This window comes from Mytilus galloprovincialis, chromosome 12 (assembly GCF_965363235.1).
Source record: "Mytilus galloprovincialis chromosome 12, xbMytGall1.hap1.1, whole genome shotgun sequence".
Taxonomy (NCBI): Eukaryota; Metazoa; Mollusca; class Bivalvia; order Mytilida; family Mytilidae; genus Mytilus; species Mytilus galloprovincialis.
Genome location: NC_134849.1, coordinates 42,017,637 through 42,039,827, shown reverse-complemented (window position 1 = coordinate 42,039,827; position 22,191 = coordinate 42,017,637). Strand labels below are relative to the sequence as shown.

Sequence of the window (22,191 nt, the reverse complement as noted above, 5' to 3'; positions counted from 1 at the left end):
TAATCAGATCTAATCAGGTTTTATATTTTATCCATAATGGTTTTTTTTATAAGAAAGTCCAATTGCATTGTAAAGCACATTGTCGTTATAATTATCTTGTCAACGTGAGATTTGTAGTGGGATTTAAGGATTTTGATTAAAAGGAACGTTATATCACTTTGTTAATCCTTCATAGAATTGATGAAACTTTTAACAGATTAAAAGATAATGTTTAAAGCAAATCAAGAAATAGCATCTCATGAGAAAGTTTTTTTTTCAAATTCCGTATTTCACTGATAATGAACTCAGTCTTTATAAGTCAACATTTCACCTTTACACTGACAGCAGCAGTCGTATAAGTAAGACACGTGGTTCTGTGGAATCCCTTACGAACTTGTATAGCTATGTCAATAGATATGTGATGGTATTATATTTGAATTTTCTGTGCTTATAGAAAAGAAGATCGATTTGATATAACTGCCAATGAGAAAACTCTTCACAAGAGACTACATGACACAAAAATTAACAACACAGTGCGACCTCCAACAAGGTGCCCATATATCGTAGAACCAACGGCCTCATTGGTGTACAAAATATGAACGAAAAACAAATATGGAGCACAGCGATATATTACAAGCACTGAATCACAGGCTTCATTTTACTCTCCGTGTAGTATTTTTAAAGCAAGTTTCAAGATCTAATAAAAGTCAAACTCCAAGTCTATTGATTGCTTTTTGCAATTTAGACTTACTTTTTATGTGCATTAGTGAAACAGGAATATTGTAAAATCCTCTATAGCTAACACTTTGATTTCGTTTCACTGATGAGCATTAGAAATGTTGTTAAGATTCGTAGACCTAAAAATACTTAATATTTTAATGACAATATATAATGTCAATAAGACGTTCTACGAAAATACACTAAAGACAAAAAAATAAAAACTTCAAACTTCGAGTTGCTTTAGTTAAAGCAGAAACGTGTATCAACCTGTTATCACGAGGACCCAATATAGTACTAGTTTTGGTCTTTTGATGTTTAAGAAGACATGCTTGTAGTTATTTAATTTTTACCAAACAATAAGATTTTAGTCATTTAGATGTTGATTTGTGTTTTGTGCGCCTTTTCCCTTTCTTTAAAACTAAATATTGGTCCTTCTTTGTATATTTTGTGTATGAGCAACACAGCTATAGAGCCACATGTAGACAACAGAATGTGTTTACCTTCGTACGCACCTGAGATCGCTCTCGGTTTTTGATGGGGTTCGCTATAGACCAGTTAATTTTGTTCAGTCTTTCAGTTGCTTTTTTAATCATTTTATTTTAAAAAGACTGTTGTTCTTTCTTCTTTGTTTTTTTCCTTTTTTATTTGCTATGATTTTGTTGGTCTGTTTTCGACTAATGAGCTTCAATTTGTTCTTCCGCATTATATTTTTTCCTCAATTTGCGTTGTTGAGTTTAATGTACGTTTCATAGGTACTTAATTCATATTTGTTTTTGAAACTTATATAGGTAAACAAAGATTAGGACACTAAATGTAATACGTTTACCAGTAATCATTGAAAATCCTCTTCAGGATTGTATTAATCACTATTAAATTCTAACAGACAATTTGATTACTGACGATAAAACGGGGGACATATTACTGGAGCTCTTTAATAGCGTAAAATGAAAGATATTTATGATTATTATTTTTTGTTTATTGGCTAGACCTTTATTTAAACCAAGTTTTGAAAGAATACATTTTTTCATCGGACATGATTTGCACTGTATCATTTAATTTACTACAAAGTCATAACTATTTATTGCTTCCTTGTTGAAGGTTTTATAATGAAAAAAAAAAATGGTTAATGACAAATTTCATGTCAATGATTTATTAAATTCGCCAAAACGAAATTAAGCCACTGATATCTGCTATCAGAAAATTACACAAAAATGCATACAGACAAAGCACATCAGCAAAATGAAAGACAAGAATACAAAAAGTTATCAGTTTACAATAACGATTTATTTCGACTTTGAAACACACACGATGTTAGTGGCGGATCCAGAACCTTACATAAGGGGGTGCAGGGGGAGCTCACTTACCTAAAAGAGGGCACTTCAGTCATGCTTCAGTGATTCCCTATATACACGTACATGTATTTAATCAAACAAATTTTTCCCCAGAAAGGAGGGGGCGGACCTCCAGCCCCCTTCCCTGGACTGGATCCACCTATGGATTTATACAGAAAACGCGAAACATTTATTAATAATTTTCTACCATTGTCTCACATATGTTAGGTGAGACGAGAGTTGGTGCTAAGAAACGAAAGTTTGCCCGCGAGGTTCTGTGTGTCCTCAGTCTGCAACCTGTAATTCAGTAGTTGTCGTTTGTTTGCTGTTTGTTTTTTTATTCATTATTTTGTACATAAATCAGGTCGTAAGTTTTCTCGTTTCAATTGTTTGTCACAAATAGTCATGTCATTTCGGTGTCTTTTATAGCTGAATATGCGTCATACGGTTTTCTCATTGTTGAAAGCCGTACGGTGAACTATATATTTGTTAATTTTTCTATCATTTGGTCTCTTGTGGAGAGTTGTATCATTGGCAATCATACTACATTTTTTTTTTTATATATATACCATATAGAAAACTGATGAAGAAATTAATCAGTGCATATCATAGCTAGGTGTGCTCTGAAAACAAAACAATATTTTCCAAATGGTATCGATCATCTACATCAGCATCAGAGACATATAAAAGACAGTGTAAAAAAAGATGTAATGAATTTTTTTTATTCAATATTTCAATGAAAAAATATTTTTTTCAATATTTCAATTATTTTTTTTTTATCAAAATTTCAATATTTCAATACAAAATATTTTATCAATATTTCAATAAAATATTGTATACAATTATCGTCTGTTAGAACTTAACATCATCACTGGACTAAAATAGCTTTGCCTTTGTGTGCAATGATGTGCCACAGATGAGGGTCTCAACCAGATTTTTTTTTTTGAATTATGTAATCCCAGCCTGGCCCTTATAGGAGAATATCATGGTGCACCCGAAATCGATATCGGTATTTTTATTTATTATTTCCGGTTTCACTTTCGGTTTGTTTCAAACCAAAAGAAAAGTTTCCTACTGATTTTGTTAACATATAATGTTTTGTTAACTTGCATATTTAAGTTATACAATTCGTGTTTTCCGCAGTCTATATTGAATGAGACGACAAAATATATTATCCACAAATGCCGTGTCACATGACACACTTTGTTGTTCCGCTAGCTTGATCAGCTGACTAATGTTATAGTCTTGTGACTTACCTAATCAAATAATTGTAATAAAAGCGTGTAAACATTATCAGAACGATACCATTGATTAGAAGATATACCAATAGGTAAGTTGACAATCAGATCATAAAGGTGAACCAATGATGTGTATTGTATTGGTAATTCTATATTACTATTTATTGAATTAATAATTGTTTATAAACATGATAAATGCAAGTACCAATACCTGTTATAACATTGCATAACGATTAACGTATAATAACGCAGTATTGCATTCATTTTGAATTATTGGCTTGACTGTTTGACACACATATTCAGTAAACACAGTCACATGACTGAGTGTTCTTGTCCTATATACATGATACAAGTTTGAAATATTTTCCACTGGACATTAATTGGAACATGAAATACATTAACAGTGTACCCTGTTGCAAGCCATATATATACTGAAAATAGCAAGTATATGCTCTGTTGAACGTGAACAGTTTAAATATATGTTGAATACTTATTTGGGATGCAATGAATATGAATTCAGACATGTCAGAGTAAACAAAGGGGGGAGGGGGAGTTGAGACAGAGATGAATATTATTTATTATCATATGTATCATGCAAAATATATATAAAAAAGGAAAATGAGCAAAATATATAAAGTAGAGAAAAATGACCTAAAATTTGTAAGGAATATATGTAGAAATGAAGGACCCCCATAGCCCATTCAGATCTCTCTTCTGGTATACTGTAATTCATATATGGCTAAATAAATTCAAATAACATTGTACCAGTTTCATTTAATATTCACTTTACTACATTGCAATTTGTATAATTTATGATTAAAAAAAGTTAACTCTTCTAAGTATGAACTTTAGGTATTAGCTTTTGTATTTGCTCATGAAGGCAATTTAAGGAAATATATAACCAAATACACTCCATTGAAAAATACCAAAAACAGTAAGTGATACTGTAGCCATTTGGCAATTCACTCCAGTTAATAAGCCTCATATCATGCATATTGGAGAGTATTTGTAACATAGCAAAGTCATTAGTTTGAATTTGTTAATCCATGATCCTGACAATAGACAATGAGCACTTGTATGGTCTTACTGTAGAATAAGTGGACCGATAAATTTTCAATTTCTCTTTATAATTGGTTTATTTTTTACGTAATAAACCACTTAATTTGAGCTTACATATATACCATGTATACCGTATGGGTTTTGCTCAGTGTAAAAGTCAAATGACCTACAGTTGCTTGCATCTGCTTCCTGTAAGCATGGTAAGTCCCTGATTGATAGTTGTCTCATCAATTGACAAAAATATCCCATCTCTTTTATTTATATCTCATATTTGAAGCATGTTTGTTCCTGATACTTAACATGCTTAAGTTTAAACTGGCAACTTGATTTAATTACATTACCAGACAATTTCAGAAATTGTTGAAAATATACAAATGCTGGGTTTGAGCTTACATACAAATGTATCAAGCATATAACATGTATAAAATTAGAGAAATTATATGTTCATACGATCAAATAAAACAATATGATTATCAATAAGACAAGTATCCACTTGAGACTAAATGTTTATTTATATCAAAAATGTAAGTGCAGTTTTTGACAAAATGTTGAGTAATCAATGGTAATGTAAATGTGACTTATCAGCTGATTAAAAGTCAAATATTCACAACAATTTAAAAGATAAAGCAGATTTGTGAAATATAGGTTATCTTGAAATCATGTGGTTAGATTCTCATGATTTGTCAATCAGCAATGATCAGCATAATCTAATCCTTGACTGTCTTCATTCCAGGTGAAGTCAAAGTACATGTAATAAGGTTCAATTTCCTTTTAAGTTCTGCCTGGAAATAAACTTGTCTAAATATGACATTAAATATATGTGAATACTTTACAATGCTTTACATTCAAATTTTGACCGCATCTTCTTTTCCATTTTTCATGCTTTTGAAAATGTTGAAATAAAAGTTTTTCTCATAAATCAGTTTAGCTTTTAAAAATATAAAATGTGTGGTTAGTGCTGCTTCATTTATAATGCACTCTTATCTAAACTTAATGACATCCATTGATTTCAGTTAAACTTTCAGAAAATCTTCAGAACCATATGCAATGTACATGTATGGCATAACGTTCTAATTCTTACTGATTATTTTGTTCTTTTTATACACTGGTTTACAGGATGTATTAAGGTATACCATTGTCCGTCTGTTGGTCATCAACATGTCGGAAAATAGCTCACAAACACGTTAATCAACATGATCATGATGATCAACATGATCAATTTGACTGAAACTTTGGTGAATTATTTATATCTATTAAAGCTAGCTATAGTGGGTTCCCTTTTGATTTTTATAAATTTTAGATTTTATGTTTCAGAGTTATCAAATGGTTTTCAATGTTCATGGATGTTAAGAAATTTTATTAATAAAAAAGGGGTGATTTTCTGGTTTTCAGACATTATTGTTAAAGTGCTTTGAGCAGTTTTCATTTAACAAATTGGTGACTGGTTTACATTGATTAAGATAACCTCCCTTTAGTAATTAGTTTTTCATAAACTTCTGATATGACTTAGAGAAATTATTCAACTTCTTTCTTTAAAAAAGCAACAGGCGTGTCATGCGCTCATGGCACAGCTGTTTATTATATTTTGGTTTAAGTTACTTATGTTATCAAATCCAAAAAATTGTCATTTCCATTATCGAATACCATGACTACATCACCAATAAGAAAGTTCTGCTCATAGATGTTTTTATGCAAAACAGAAAATGAGTTTGACAAACATTTGACATAAAGGGAAGCAATAGATCTGTTAGGTTTTGTATAATTTTCAATATATTAATTTTGTAGATAATGAAGTTACTAGCAGTTCTATGTGTGCTGGTTGTGTCAGCATGGGCAAGTCCATTGACAGAGGAGAACTTTCTCTACAATGACATAGTTGATGCTGTCAACATGCAACAAACATCATGGAAGGTAAGCATGTACAAAATCTGAAAATACGACAAATTTCTTATATAAAAGATATAAGGAAGAAGAACAACATACAAAACCAAATTAAGGGGAAATTTTACCCTTTTTTTAAATGTCAAGGAAGTAATTTATTTAAGATGTTGCTTTATATTTTATCTATACTTTTATCATGTATATATTAATAAGAAGGTGTGGTATGCCTAAAAATGAGACAACTCTCCACCAGAGACCCTATGGCACAGAGAGTATCAATTATAGGTAACCCTATGGCCTTCAACAAGGAGCAGATCCAAAACTGCATAGTCAGCTAGCAATAAAACTACAGTGGAGACTTCTTTATCTGATTAAGCATGTTACATATCATTGACTCATTGAGATTGCATTTATCACATGGTGTGTTTTTAATACATTGTATCTAGGTCTAGAGTTCATTCTTACAAGATTTGATGCTTTTGGAGAGTTCATAAACATGAAATAAAACCTATCAAATGCAGCAATATGCTTGCAATTGCAAAATGAATTGTTTGACCAGTAAAATGAAATTAAATTACTTCCGTGAAATACATGACTTCTCTGAACTTTTTCCTAAATTATTTTTTAGGTCGATTAGTTTTTTTAATTTACAAACATTTGCAATATATATATACATAATTATGTATGTTGCATTCATGAATGAACAAGAAAAGAACCTATTATTTCAAATTTTTGTTTTATTCAAATTTGTATTTTAACAAAAAATTATAATGGTTGAATACACACATTGAATTGGCCTTTAATTATCATCATAAACTCATTCACTTATATTCTGATATGAATCACATTCACATATTGGAAATTTTCTTGCCCATTGTTAACATATCTTAAGTGATATTGTCCTTCCTGTTGTTTAAGTACATATGTTTCAAAGGTCACCAAGCTATCATCATGATCATACATGTACATGTATCTATTTTCGATAAATGTATATTGATTTGAAAGTGATAAAAGTTAACTAGCAAAAAAAAAAAAATTGGATTCCACAGCCTCAGTCCCCCTCCTTTTAAAAAAGAACAAAACAGAGACAAAACACTTGCCAAAAATAAACATGATAAAGAAAATAAGAAATTTAAAACATTGTAAAGGGAAACACTTATTTTTTTCTTGAGTTTTTGTTCATTCATTAATTTTTTTGTTCTTTTATTCCTGCCTTTATTTCTGCTATTATTTTAGGCTGGTGAAAACTTCGAATTCATTCCAAAACAAGACAGACTTGCTTATGTAAAGAAACTTTGTGGTGTAATGCCAACCCCAGAACACATGAAACTTCCAGTCAAAAACATTGTAGCTGCACAAGATCTTCCAGACACCTTTGATTCCAGAACACAATGGCCAAACTGTCCAACAATCAAAGAAGTCAGAGACCAAGGAGATTGTGGATCTTGCTGGGTAAGAAAGTGATTAGTAAAAATATATGAAAAAAGGAGATGTGGTATGATAGTCAATAAGACAACGATCCACCATTCATTCAAAGTTCAAATAAAGTGGATGTAAGAGGTCAAATAGCCTTCAAAAATATTGAAAGACCCACGCTGTAGAGTAGACTATAAAAAAAATGGACACCAAAAACATGAAAAATATGAAACAAATCAATTGAGAAAACTAAGGGTAAATTTATAACAAAACAATTTTGCAAATACAAATATGACAGACATGAAACGACAATCACTGAACTACAGGCTCCTGACTTTTGACAGGCAATTTAAGAATGTGGACCAGTTGAACCATATGTACAAATGTACATAAATCATTTGTAAATGTTAAATATACATGAGGAAAAAAACAAAACAGAAAACTTGCAAAAAATAGTCGTAAGATACATTTGTATATAGAAAGTTTATGATTTGCAAGTTTTTTTTGTGAAATAAGTTGCTGGTTTATCTTATTTGGGAAGTAAGTCTTTTCATTTAACTTAAATTGTCAACAAGATGAACAGACTATCAACATGATCAAAATTACACAAATTTCAGGATATAAAGCAATAAAAGTAGAAAGAGAATTTTTCAATTGTGTTTTTTAGGCCTTTGGTGCAGTAGAAGCTATGTCTGATAGAATCTGTATCAAATCTGCAGGAAAGGTTAATGCTCATTTGTCAGCTGAAGATATGAATGACTGTTGTAGAACTTGTGGAAACGGGTAAGAATAGTTTATACACAAAAATCTGAAAAACAAAAAACTGTTTGCCTTTAATTCTAATGATTCAGAAATTTTTGCGATGTTTTTTATTAGTGCGAAAATGTTATGTATCAGGTTTGCATTAATAAATATGATAAAAACCGGCATTCATAATTTTATCATTGATATTCCTTCACAAATGTCTGCCATTGCATAAGTTAGATCTCTCATTTCCACCAGTAAGCAGTGATTTACTATTAGAAATGCATACGCCATTTTTGGAAATAACAGTATTTAAAAAAAAAATTTCGAAAATTTATTGTTTATTGTCAATTTTTGTACCATGAAATTTTTCACAATTTTTCATGACTCTGATGATTAAGATCTTGATATTGTATATCATGTAGATAGACTCCTGTCTATCACTGAAAACTATCTGATTCTTGTTTTTCATTGTTATTCATCTGACATCAGTTTCTGTATTATTTACAAACAACTGCATCTCTTGTTATTCATATTTATAAAAAAAGAAGACATCATTATATCCCTCCTTTAATAGAAATAATTCAAGATTATATGATTAAAGAAAAATTACTGTAAATGAAAAAAATAAAGTGAAAGAAGATGATTTTAAATGAAAGTATTTGTTGTACAAACACAAGATAAAAGGATTTTGTCGAACTTACATCACAAAAATTACTACATAAAGAAGCATAGTATTTTACCTGTTTTTGCATGAAATTTTAATTTCTATCTGAAATGAATGGTTATATTTAATTTTATTTAAGATGTAATGGAGGTTTCCCTGAAGCAGCTTGGCAATACTGGAAACAAGAAGGTCTTGTAACTGGTGGCCAATACAACACTAAACAGGTACTTTTGTACATTTAACATACCTAATTAAACTGTGGTGAATTTGTTTACTTAGCATTTATTGACATAAGAGCATGATGCAATTGTCTTTTTTTCTGAAAATATCCCATAACTTCCCACACTTGCATGACTTGGAAAGTAAAATCTAACATTTCTAAAAAACAAAGTTGACCTTAAACAATTCACCAAAGTTTCATGAAAATTGATGAGTTTCTTATAAGTTAATGTTGAAAGTGTAATCAACAGACAGACAGACAGACAGACAGACAGACAGACTGACAGACAGACAGACAGACAGACAGACAGACAGACAGACAATCAGACAGACAGACGCAAAGGCAGACAATGCTATATCATAATATGTCCTATAAATGGGCTTCTCTAATTTTATGGAAATTTATCCCTTTCTGAACCCATTGTATAAAAAAATTTAATCAAAGTGTGGTTGCCGGTGATCTCAAAAGATCATTGGATAATTTTAAGGGTCATGACCTTTTTAGCTAACTGGATGAATCAAAATATGCTATAACAGGTGTTAATGAAATTAACAACTTCATGCAATGTGAAATGCACTCGAAGGGGATTTTTGGTTAACAAAAAAAGAAATGTATTTTTTAATCATTAGAGAAACAGATTCTTACATAGTTACTCGTGGATTATCGGATTTATCCAATCTCGATAGTTGAATTATAAATTTTAAAGTCCTTGCCGATGCTCGGACTTAAAAAAATTGATAATTTAACTATCTTGATTGGATAAATCCGATAATCCACTGGTATCAATGTAAGAATCTATATTTATAAAATCTGATAGCTGATATATTTTAATGTTCACAAAAATCTTTTTTTTTCTCATTCCACAAAAATTGATACGTACAAAAAATATGAATCTTATTTATTGAATATGCATTTTATTTATGTTTGTGCTTTCCTCATGCTTATTGAAAAAATATTTTAATTTTATAGGGATGTCAGCCATACACCATTAAAGCATGTGATCATCATGTGGTCGGCAAACTTGAGCCATGTGCAAAGAAAGATTCTAAGACCCCTAAATGTACTCATAAATGTGAAGCCGGTTATAATGTATCTTACACTCAAGATAAACATTTCGGTAAGTCTATTACTTTTGATATATTCATGTATTTACTTAGTAAAAAGGTTGAGTAACAAACATTTTAAATATCAGATTTAAAAAAAATAATCAAACTTAATAATGAATAATGTATATGTTTTGTATTGAAACAAATGAATTATTATATGTTTTTTGGCAAACATTATTTCTTTAAATTTATAAACTCAACTTTATAAAATTTTATTTCAAAGTTTTTGTCAAATATTAACAAATATAATGCGTACCCATTTTAAAGGAGCATAAAGATGGCATGAAGGAATTATTTCTTAAATGGAAATGGGGAATGTATCAAGACAACAAAACCTGACCAAAGCAGGAAAAAGCTGTAGGCCACTATTGAATCTTCAACACAGCGAGAAAACCCAACTTCTATGCTTATGATGTCATAGCTAGGGAAGAAACAAATTTTTTGACTGGTAATTTGTAGGCAGGATAATACAAAATATATTTTAAAGGTTTCATGATATTTATTTTATATTATTTAAGGTATGTCTGCTTATGCTGTCAAAAGAGAGGAGACACAAATTATGACAGAAATTATGACTAACGGTCCAGTAGAGGGAGCTTTCACAGTATATGCTGATTTCCCAACTTACAAATCAGGTAATTGGCAGTTAGTAATCATGAATCAGTTATTACCAGCTCTTTCTAGAAAATAATTGTTTATCTTGAAATGTTAATAATGTGCTCCCTATCTGTCATTCCTGCCTTAATCAATATGACAGTGTTTCTCATTTAGCAATGTTTCATCACAGCCTTGTTTGAACTCAGGTTTATGGAAGAACATCATGAAAATTTGTTGACACCACATAAAGATATAGGACTTCTTACTATACAATATTCATAAGAGATCCTGAAGATATTCATGATGAAAGTTAGAAATAATTTGAAATCAATGTGTGGATTTTTCTCATTGTTGAAAGCCGTATCATTGGTTAATATTTGCTTACATCCTCTTCATTTGAACTTTGGTGGATAGTTGTCTCTTTGGCAATCATACTACATCTCCCTATGTTTTTAAAAAAAGACTAAGTAATAAAATACTACCAAAATCTTGGGTTGAACTTTTGTGCTCTGAACTGGATAGCAGATTCTGCTTTATATATGACAAACACAATGTAACAACTATAAAACATTTTGATAAATATATATATGAAACCAGTATTCATGCAATTTGTTTGTCTGAATATTAAGCAGTAACCAATTAATCATTTAATGATATTTTTCTAATTACAGGTGTGTACAAGCATACAACAGGAAGTGCCTTAGGAGGCCATGCCATTAAACTTATTGGATGGGGAACAGAAAATGGAGATAAATACTGGCTAGTTGCCAACTCATGGAACCCAGACTGGGGAAGTGCAGGTTTGTGCAATATTTAGTTTATTTTTTTCTACTCGTTTGTATCTTTTCTAACTAGGAGGGGGGAGTGGGGAATGAGAGATTGGTTTTCACGCTCATGAAATTACAAGTAAAAACTGGAGATGATCTCAGATGCTTCTATAGGGTAAAAAAAATCCTGCTCCACATTTACACCCATTGTGTTCTCATGTTAGTACAAACTTTATTGGCTCTTTGGCATGAGACTCCATGTGACTTTTTCTTCATATAATTTCATTTCTATTTACAGGTTTCTTCAAGATTCTGAGAGGTAAAGATGAATGTGGAATTGAATCCGGTATTGTAGGAGGAGAACCAAAATTGAGCTAAAAATAAAAACAAAATAATTAGACTTTTTATAATTTGTTAAAAATTACTTACATTTATATGAAAATAATATATTTTTGTAATTAAAATTAATGTTTTGAATTATGTTGTTATTATGATAATAGAGTCAATGTTGGTCAACATCAACCAATACTGGTAACGGAAGGTAACAAGCACTGTAGATGGTAATTAAGAATTACTTTCCAGTATTTGCATATATTATATTATGCACTCAATCAAGTATGTAGTTATTGGCCCTACCCTTTCTAAAAACTAAATACTCTTTAACAAGAATAGCAAAATGCACCAAATTCAGGTTGTACATGGAAGTACAGGGAGATAACTCTGTAAAATGCAGCTGAATGTTTTAATCTTTTTCAACTGTTAAGGAAATATTAAGCTTCATAATTATCAAAATATGTGTTTGTCAAACTGCTACATATCAAATGAAACAAATGGTTTTTGAATTTTTATATTTTGTATCAAAGTTTTAAATTAAATATTTTGTCAACATTTTATGAAAATTAAACAAGCCAAATTAATTTTACTCAATGGTTGGTACCACCTTAAGTGTATTTATAAGTGGTCAAACTGTGTCCAATTATTTGCATATACAGTATAAACAAGCACTCTTAGTTCCTTTGTTGGTACATTTCTTACACTTATACACATTAAAAATCAAAGATGGCTGTCATTGTTGACCTTAATAGTTCTTAGCCTAATGACAGCTTAATGTTTGCATTGGTTAAATCCATGTGTGCATTTTATCATACAGATGGAGAGCAATCGTTGTGTTTGAATTACAAATGTATTGCACTGATCAAAGTCCAAAGTTCAAAGATAAGAATAAATCTCTTCCTGCCATGCTTTTTATGATCTTTTCATTCAGATGAGGACTTATCACTGTTTCACTATTTTGAACTAATCCTTAGTCCAAAGTAACTATTTTATACAAAAATATATTCCTGTGAAGAAACTGACTTCCTGCAAAGCTATTGAGCAAGTTTTTTTCCAATGAGAGATTTGATAAATGTATATAAGATTTCATTCGAGATAAGACCTTTATTTTTTGTTTGTTTGAACAGAGCATATAAAGTTTATAGTAACTAATTATGTTATAAACGATCTTTTCCTGTGAAAAGTGAGGACTTCCTCAAAGATTAATGTAAACCCATGATGATGAATAAGATCTGTTATTAACATTTGAGATGCAGACCCTTCATTATGTAATAAACAAATTTGGTGTATTTTCTGTTTTCTGATTGGTTAAAAGATTAAGTTTTATATTCAATGTTGTCAATTTTTATGGCGACATGCCCACTCTGACGTGTATTCATACGCCAACATGTGTGTTCGTTGTTATTTTAATATAAATAATATAAAAAGTTCTTTGAGCCTTATTTGCGGCTGTGAAGAGTCAAAAAATAATTTTATGGTTCAATAAATTCAAAATAAAAAAGTAGCCATTCATTAATTGTGATTGTGAAGTTATTCTATGTTCAATGTCTAGAGCTTGATTTTACTTTCTACATGTTTTAAATCTTATCTAATTCAAGTGTAACTTTTTTTATCAGCAGGGACAACATCTAAAACTGTAAGAAACTACTTCACCTATGTTTAAATTTTACCTCAATTTTTTTAAATAAAGACATGCATACATTAAAAGGAATTTTGTAAAATCCCTGAAATATTTAGAGATTTTGGGAAATCACAGAAAACATTGCTTGTGATTTTTCAGAATCTTTAGTAAGAATTTTAACTCAATGTCAGAAATATATTTTTCTTCATATGGATTGACAATTGTTCGAATATATATCGAATACTTCTTTTACAGTAAATATGAATAAAAGACATACCTACATATTTACAACTAAAATTGGTTCAGTTTTACCTTGTAGTAAGTTTGGGGGATATCTGTTTTGTAAAATGTTCACAGGTAAAAAAAAGACTTAATGCATTTACAATGCAAGCACTAGTTATAGACATGATTAATGACAATCATGTCTGAAATTGTCCATTTATAAATTTTGAAATTGTGAAGAAACTGAGGTTTCAACTCCCTCACGAAAAGTTTGTCCTAGATTGGATTTGGCTTTTTTTGTGGTATCATTGGTCATATAGCTCTTCTACTGCTTCGGTTCTTATGTATTCTTGCCATTGAATATTCGACTATGAGTGTTCCCGATGAATGTTAATCTCTCCCCCCCCAAAAAAAAGAGCTTCGGACGCATTAAATGCATAACGAGTTCTCTAATTTTTTTTTACTTTACTGGGTTGACACCTCTGCTAGTTGACTATTAGTTCCCGAGGGTACCACCAGCACAGTAGTCGGTCCAGGTACTGACATGATTGATAAACATTTCTAAAATTGTCCATTGATAATTTCAAAATAATTCAGAAACTGAGGTTCCATCTACTACAGGAAAAAATTACCTTATATAGATTTGGCTATTTGGTAGGCATTGTTTGGTTATATAGCTCTTCAACTGTTTCGGTTGCTATACATCATTGGCTTTCGATTATTCGGCATTTAGCGTTTTTGATGAATGTAAATCCAGCAAAGCACTTTGGACGCATTAAATTTATAACGTATTTCTTTTTAGTCAAATGGCGTCGATATACGTGCATCAAATAAAAATTTTAAATTTTATTGTTGTCTTCTAGATTTTTACATAAAAAATGCGTTTTTTAGCAGTTGAAACTGCACTTTATTTTTCACAAACAAAATGACGATCGTAATCACAAAAAAAGTCATTAAAGCTAAAAACCATTTGTGAGGTCCTTACTTGAACGCAATGTTGATTATTGTTAAAATTATCGGGTTGCATATTCATCCAAATTAAGTAATTTTGTCTCTCCAATGTTGTTGCTTTTAGCCAATCCCCCTCGCTGAATAAATCAGTCACACCAATATAAAAGTCGGGAAAACCTTCAAAAGAATATATCAAAATTTAAAACACTGATATACAAAAATAACGGGCGGGAAAAGGGGCAAATAAGAATCATATGAAATTTCTACGTATTCCACTAGTGCGCTATTTTTATTTGTAATCTAAAATATAGATAGAAAATCATACAGCTCGTTACACCTATCAATGTATACGTAGGTGAACATGAGATCTTTGAATTAGGCAATTTAAAACTACTTTTTTAATATCCACGACATAATCTTTTGGATGCAAGCAGTTAAGAATTCATAATTTCGTCGTTTTGATTTTGATCTACCTATTTTTCTTCATCTTGCATTTGTATTTTGATGTTTAATAATTTATACAACTATATCGATTGACCCGAACACGTATAACTCAACTTATCATTACTTTTAATCAGAATATCTATTTTAACATGAACAAACGACTGGTTTTAACAGTGTACCATGACCTGATAATCAATCGAGTCATATTACAGATTTTGTACTTGGTAAAATGTCTTCGAGTTATTCCAGTTATTCGTGCGTTTTAAATGCTTCTCGAATGCTTTTCAATATATGTTATACTACGATTTTATATTATCAAAATATGAAAGGAACCAAAATGTATATTTCAATGTTTTCTGATGCTAGCGTTAATATTCGTACACATTATATAACAGCATACACATGTAGTAACACTGAAGCGCAAGAAAAACAAACAAAAAACAACAACATACATAGAAACGAACTTTTTGATAACATCTGCCATATTCTTGACTTGGTACAGAACAAAAAATGGTGGGTTGATCCTCCCGCTTATATGACAATGTTCAAGGAACAAAACTGTGTTACAGATATAAAACACAAACACACTTAAGAACACTCATCACGGAGAAACACAAAAACACATAATAAAATAGTCGACACAATATGCAAACTGCAGAAAAACAATTATCATCTTCCACCAACGACAGACCTAACAAACAGTGACGCTCTTATGTACAGTGACGCTCAATACCGTCATTGTCATGATAATTGTTTTGACTGGTATTGTGAAATTAATTGTATATAGTTCAAGATTTTATTCGTTAATAGATCATGTTTGGTACATAGCAGACAGACGACATCTCACTGCAAAATATTTTCAACGCAAATATCGTATTTACAGCATGTAATGTATTTGATGATATACATCCATATAGCGTAGTGAATATCCAGACAAATATTGTACCCAAGTGATATTTCACATTGTCCCTAAAATGACCGAGTTATAATAACAATAAAATTTATATAAAAGTAATTCTTCTGTAAAGTTAAAAGATTAAATTCAAAATAATTGTTTAAATCATATTTTAATGTTTTTTCTATTCTTTTTGAATTTTTTAAGCACGAGTCAGTTTAAACATACTAGCCGGAATGTCAATAAATTTTTCAGAAACTGTTTAGCAGACACTTCTGTTGTGTCGTAGTTCTCTTATACTTGATACCTTTACCTCAGTTTTATGTGATGTTTTTAAGTTTTATTATTTTAGGAAGAATTTATCTGTCGAATTCTACTCACTTAGATTCTTAGCATGTCTTTGTATCATATCCCATTCAGATTGGTCGTCAATCTCAATCAACTTTCCACCAATTGTTTTGCAAAAGCTCTTACAAACAAAAGGAAATAAATCATAAGAATCAAATTTAATCACTCAATAATATGAATTTTGTTATGTTCTATAGTCAACAACAGAGTTCGTGTGGTCGTTTCGTTATTTTAAGTTTTAAAAATTACTTTATGTACAACCTTACACATGTTACATTTAACATACTCACTTCATTTCATTCTGAAAATATATACTCGATTAATCGACAAAATCCTAATCGCTTATATATGAAACGAATATGTGGCATGATTGCCAACGGGACATCTCTCAACAAGAGACCCGAAATGACATATTAAACCATTTTAACGATAAAATACACAGCCTTATTTATGTACAAAGTAATGAACGAAAAACAAATATGTAACACAGGAAAAATGACAACCACTGAATGACAGGTTCCCGACTTGGGACAGACACATGCAGAAGAATAGGGAACGAAAAATCGTCTCTTTTGTCGTAAATTTTAGTGTTGAGTTTCCCGTTTAAAACTGAAATAACTTAATCTAGGAAAGGATAGTTATTACCGTTACCATTTGAGGGATGTTTAGTAGGTTCCTTTGGGTAAATTTTGGCAGTAATTTTAGACATTTCTTGACTATTTATCGAAAAAATATCATCTTGCATTCGTTAACGGTAATTGAATACAATTTATATTGGTCTTTACCTAGCTGAGTTTATTCATAAATTTTGATTCGTAAAAGTACACGAACAAGTCTGTTTTAGAGGGGCGTAATTGGTGCCCATTGGAAATACTAAAAACCTGTTGATAAACGTTATTGCTGAACATGATTGTTAAAGAGACAATTAACAAACTTTATAATTTCATCCCTTAGGTATATCTAGCATATTTACTTTTCTCAGAAAAAAAGGTTTTCAATGAGTTGCAGCAAATATATTAACATTGATTTCAGATTTGCCAAAACGACCATTTAATGAAATAGAAAAACTTTTGTTTGATAAAATTGTATTGAAGTGTAGTGAAAATATATGAAAAAACGAACGAACTGAATATAATCATTTATATTACTTATCAATTTTAGAAATACATTTTGTACCTCAGCTCTTCCAACTGTGTCAGTATACAAAATGGTGTTTGTAAAATATACACACATACCAGTGCCGTGTAAAAGTTTGTAGCAAATCGACTAAAGTGGTAACATGAATTATTTTCACGTATCCAACCAATATTACAGCTCCTTAGAGCACCTGGAAATTGGAAATATACACATTTATCAATATATCAATTAAATTATATCGACATGGTGTACAGTAACATTACAATTTATGTGCAGCAATGAAATTGACTTTTTTGACGTCTATAAACAGTCATTTTTTTTTCTGTTTTACCACTCCACTATTAATGTCTATAATTACTGTCTTTCGTTTAAATGTTAATTATTACTCTACACAGAATAATGCATTATACATGTTATGATTTAACAGGTCATGAAGGAGTTGTATTGCCTCCATGACAAATATGTTGTCGTTCCAGCTGACAAAGTCTCAAACAATATTGTTTTTGTTTGCAAAAAACACTACATTGACTGCCTGATTAAGGAACTGGGGATAAATAACACACTTGGAAATCCTACATATACACTAAGTACGCTTATGAAAGCGAAGCAGGAGATCCTGGAAAACCACAAATCGGTTCTAATCTCCTTTTTGTGTTAATCCAAAGGATGAAGACCAGGATCTTCCACCCTTAAATTGTATTCCTAAGCTTCACAAAAATCCTTATAAGGAAAGGTAAATTGCTGGTTCTTCCAAGTGTTCCACTAAACCCCTTTCTAAAGTTCTTACTGTCATACTCACTGCAGTCAAAGGACTTCAGAAATATTCCGAAACGGCAGATCCAAGAAGTGGTGTTAATCAGATGTGGATACTGAAAAATTCAAAAGAGTTATTGGGGAATTTACAATCTCAATCATTAAAACATTGTACCAACATTAAAACCTTTGATTTTTCAACTCTTTATACCACTATTCCACATACTAAACTTAAAGCTCGACTGAAAGAACTCGTCAGCTTATGTTTCTTTAACAAAAAGGGAGCTAGACGTTTTAAATATCTAGTTTTGGGCTGGAATTCAGCTTACTTTGTGAAAAATCATACAGAGCCAAGGAGAAAATATACCGACGAGGATATCACTGCCATGCTGGACTTTTTTAATTAACAACATATTTGTTGACTTTGGAGGTTTGGTCTTCCAACAGACTATTGTAATCCCAATGGGTACCAATTGCGCTCCTCAACTTGCAGATTTGTTTTTACATTCCCATGAAGCAGAATTTATCCAAGGGCTTGTACAGAAAGGAGAAAAGAAAATATTTCAGTCTTTTAATTTCACCTTTCGGTATATTGATGATGTACTATCTCTTAATAATTATAGATTCAGTGATCACTTACATTTAATATATCCAAGTGAACTTAAAATTAAAGATACTACCGACACAGATAAATCTGCTTCATATTTAGACCTTTTTCTCTAAATGACTAATGATGGTAGGTTGAATACCAAAATTTATGACAAACGCGATGATTTTAATTTTCCTATAACTTTCCATTTCTGTGTAGCAACATCCCAGAGGCACCAGCATATGGAGTATAAGTGTCTCAATTGATACGTTACTCTAGAGCTAGCTCAAAGTACGCGTTGATTTTGTTGAACGAGGAACACTGCTTTCTCAAAACTTGCTTAGACAGTGCTATGAATCAATCAAATTAAGGTCATCACTCAAGAAATTTTACGGTCGCCATCATGAGCTGATTGGCCATTATGACAAAAGTGTGTCAGAAATCATATCTGATATTCTTCCTCAGTCATAATAACCTTCCATCATTACCGAACTGAACAAAGAAATATCACGACGGGTGCCGTATACGGTGCAGGAAATGCTTACCCTTCCGGAGCACCTGATTTCACTCCCAGTTTTTAGTGGAGTTCGTGATGTTTCTTAATATAGAATCATATTCAAAACAGTGTAGCTGTGGCCATTGATTGACAACCTTAAATTATCCCATTGACTGGGGCAGATTATGTGAATGTTTGTCTTTAACAACCGCTGCTCACTATGTACTTGTTAAAGGCACTTAAACTGTGGTGTCACAAAAAGTTCTCAACACCTAAATAAAGAAATTAGAAAAACTAATCAGGAATAACACGATGTTTTGATTTATATCAATAATATAAATCAAAACATAAAGTTATTCCTGATTAATTTTTCGAACTATTTTAATATTAAAGGCGCTAAGAACCTTTGGTGACCCCACAGTTTAAATTCTATAATAAGTAAGTAGTGAGCAGTTGTCGTTACAGACACACGTTCACCTAATCTGCCCCAGTCAATGGGATAATTTAAGGTTGTCAATCAATGGCCACAGCTACACTGTTTTGAATATGATTCTATATTATTTATAACTGTTGATGCAAATGTCCTTTTGGTATTGTGAGTCTTTGTTTACTCCTTGGTTTTGATTGTTATTGTCTTAATGGAACGACATACCTTAAGGTTCGAGATGATACATTAAAAGTGTTTACCTGCCGCAGTGGAAGTTTTTTCTTTAGACGTAATTTCTGAAAACATAAAACGAGAGTGAGTAGTGTATGAATCTATAAGAATTGCACTAAACATACTTACAAACCTCAGGGAGTTAGTTTTTTCGTTTGAATTGTTTGATATTTGTCATTTCGTGGCCTTTTACGGGCTTTGCTCATTGTTGATGGCCGTTAGGTTATTTCTTTGTCATTTGGTCCATTGTGGAGAGTTGTCTCATTGGCTCTCATATAAAACTTTCTCATAACTAGATCGAACTTTAAAGTCATAAAAAAACTCAAATTATAAAAAATAATGCATATGTTTTTTTATAACTCAATAGATGGTTATGAAACTTATGTACATATACTTTTTCCTGAAGAAAATTCTTTAATATATTCATACTTAGAAGAAGTTTACCTTATTTGCATTGCTTCCTTCGAGGAAGCAATTCCCCGGCATATTTTCCGTATGCAAAGTGACCTCAGTGTGACCCATATCGTAAAAATCCGGTGATCGCAATACGCATGGATGTCCTTAAAATAACCTATTATCTGATTGTACATGTTAAACACGTGCTCAATATCCATACCTTTTTTGTTTATTGTTGACAAACAGGTGACAATCGTTCAACTTCGGCTTCAAAACACGAACTTTAATTACCTGCCATATTTTCACAGCAACAGTGACCGATTGAAAGAAAAATTGACGATTATACGAAATTTAGTAAAAAAAAATGAGAACTCGTGCACAGAAGACTAAGTTTATGATGCATTGGTTCAAGAATTAGAATAACATTATTTTTCACCGGTCACTCGTTTATTATGACTTTAAACATGTGAATATAAAAATAAGTCGGGATATACTTTTAAAACACAAATTTTTTGTTTTTTTTTTTTGTTTTTTTTTGTTTTTTTTGTTTTTTTTTTGTTGGATACAGATAAATTATTCATATTGTTTTCCAGTAGAGGGACATACGTTTTGATTTCTTTATATATATTGGAATGATTATCATAAACAGAATGGTCTATATTACAAAATACATTTACAAAAATTATACATTGGAAATGTATAGCACGAGAAACTGACGAGTACAATGCGTGATACTTATGTGTGGAAGCTGCTAAGAGTTGTTCCTCTAAAAATCAGTATAGGATGTGAAAAAGATGCCTTGTAAATACAATGTATAATATGTACGCAACATCGTATCATTGAATTGTTTACGAATTTAAGTGTATTCTATGTTAAGTATATTCCCATCATGCAACATTGAATTTGAATTAACGTAACAAAAGTGATCATAAACACGAATGTTATAGTTACGATAGAAATTAATCGGTTCCTAACCAATCCAAGAAAACTGGCAACGTAACAATATTTTTTATTGATGTATAATTACATGATATATTCAACGCAAGCGCAGCCGATGTTTCTTATTTAAACCTATGAATTGTCTCTCTTGGCAAACTTTATTAAATGGGAATGAAAGGTAGTAAACGAGGATGGCATATTGGAATTAGTGTAACGTCTTATTTCTTTGCTTACCTTTTTTTAAATCTTGTAATGCGTTATCGTAACGGATAGACGTTTCTTTAAGTAGTACAGTCATGTTTTGTTTTATTTGATATATTTCATTCCTATAAGCTTTGTCTTTCTCTTGCAGCTGAGATTTTACATCTTCCAATTCATCTTTAACTTTCTTCATTTCCTTTTTGAGTTCTATTTCTGCATTCACTAATTTTACAAATTCGCCTTCTTCTTTAATCTCATCTTTTATTTCTTTTTTAATCTTTTGTTCTACGGTGTATCCATATAACGCGCTAAGCAAAACAACTACAGATAGAAGCAAAATTACAAACAAGTTCTCCATTAGTGGTGGATTTAAAACCTTTATATTACTCGATTTATTTCACTTGACTGGGCGTGCGGAGTTTAACCGGTTCGCTCATAATAAAATAGATATAGATAGGTGTTATCGGATAAACTCGTCAATGA

General features: G+C 31.0%; 2 protein-coding genes across 5 annotated transcripts; one reads left to right on the top strand and one right to left on the bottom strand.

The window, feature by feature from the left end:
- The first annotated feature begins 3,010 nt into the window (after positions 1 to 3,010).
- On the top strand, positions 3,011 to 12,202 carry LOC143053810 (cathepsin B-like). The gene is made up of 9 exons (XM_076226593.1): positions 3,011 to 3,360; positions 6,113 to 6,238; positions 7,445 to 7,660; positions 8,292 to 8,407; positions 9,175 to 9,259; positions 10,225 to 10,372; positions 10,880 to 10,996; positions 11,630 to 11,758; positions 12,024 to 12,202. Exons 2-9 carry the CDS (start codon positions 6,116 to 6,118, stop codon positions 12,101 to 12,103), a joined length of 1,014 nt encoding a protein of 337 aa, XP_076082708.1. The 5' UTR covers positions 3,011 to 3,360; positions 6,113 to 6,115; the 3' UTR covers positions 12,104 to 12,202.
- Positions 12,203 to 14,564: 2,362 nt separating this feature from the next.
- On the bottom strand, positions 14,565 to 22,191 carry LOC143053792 (perlucin-like). Of its 4 annotated transcripts, none has more exons than XM_076226575.1 (6): positions 21,742 to 22,191; positions 20,202 to 20,237; positions 18,476 to 18,545; positions 17,716 to 17,866; positions 16,573 to 16,660; positions 14,565 to 15,029 (listed from the first exon to the last, which is right to left on the bottom strand). In XM_076226575.1, exons 1-3 carry the CDS (start codon positions 22,064 to 22,066, stop codon positions 18,529 to 18,531), a joined length of 378 nt encoding a protein of 125 aa, XP_076082690.1. In that variant the 5' UTR covers positions 22,067 to 22,191; the 3' UTR covers positions 14,565 to 15,029; positions 16,573 to 16,660; positions 17,716 to 17,866; positions 18,476 to 18,528. The 4 variants fall into 4 exon arrangements, with proteins under 4 accessions (XP_076082690.1, XP_076082691.1, XP_076082689.1 ...); XM_076226576.1 differs by having other exon boundaries at positions 17,775 to 17,866; XM_076226574.1 differs by lacking the exon at positions 18,476 to 18,545.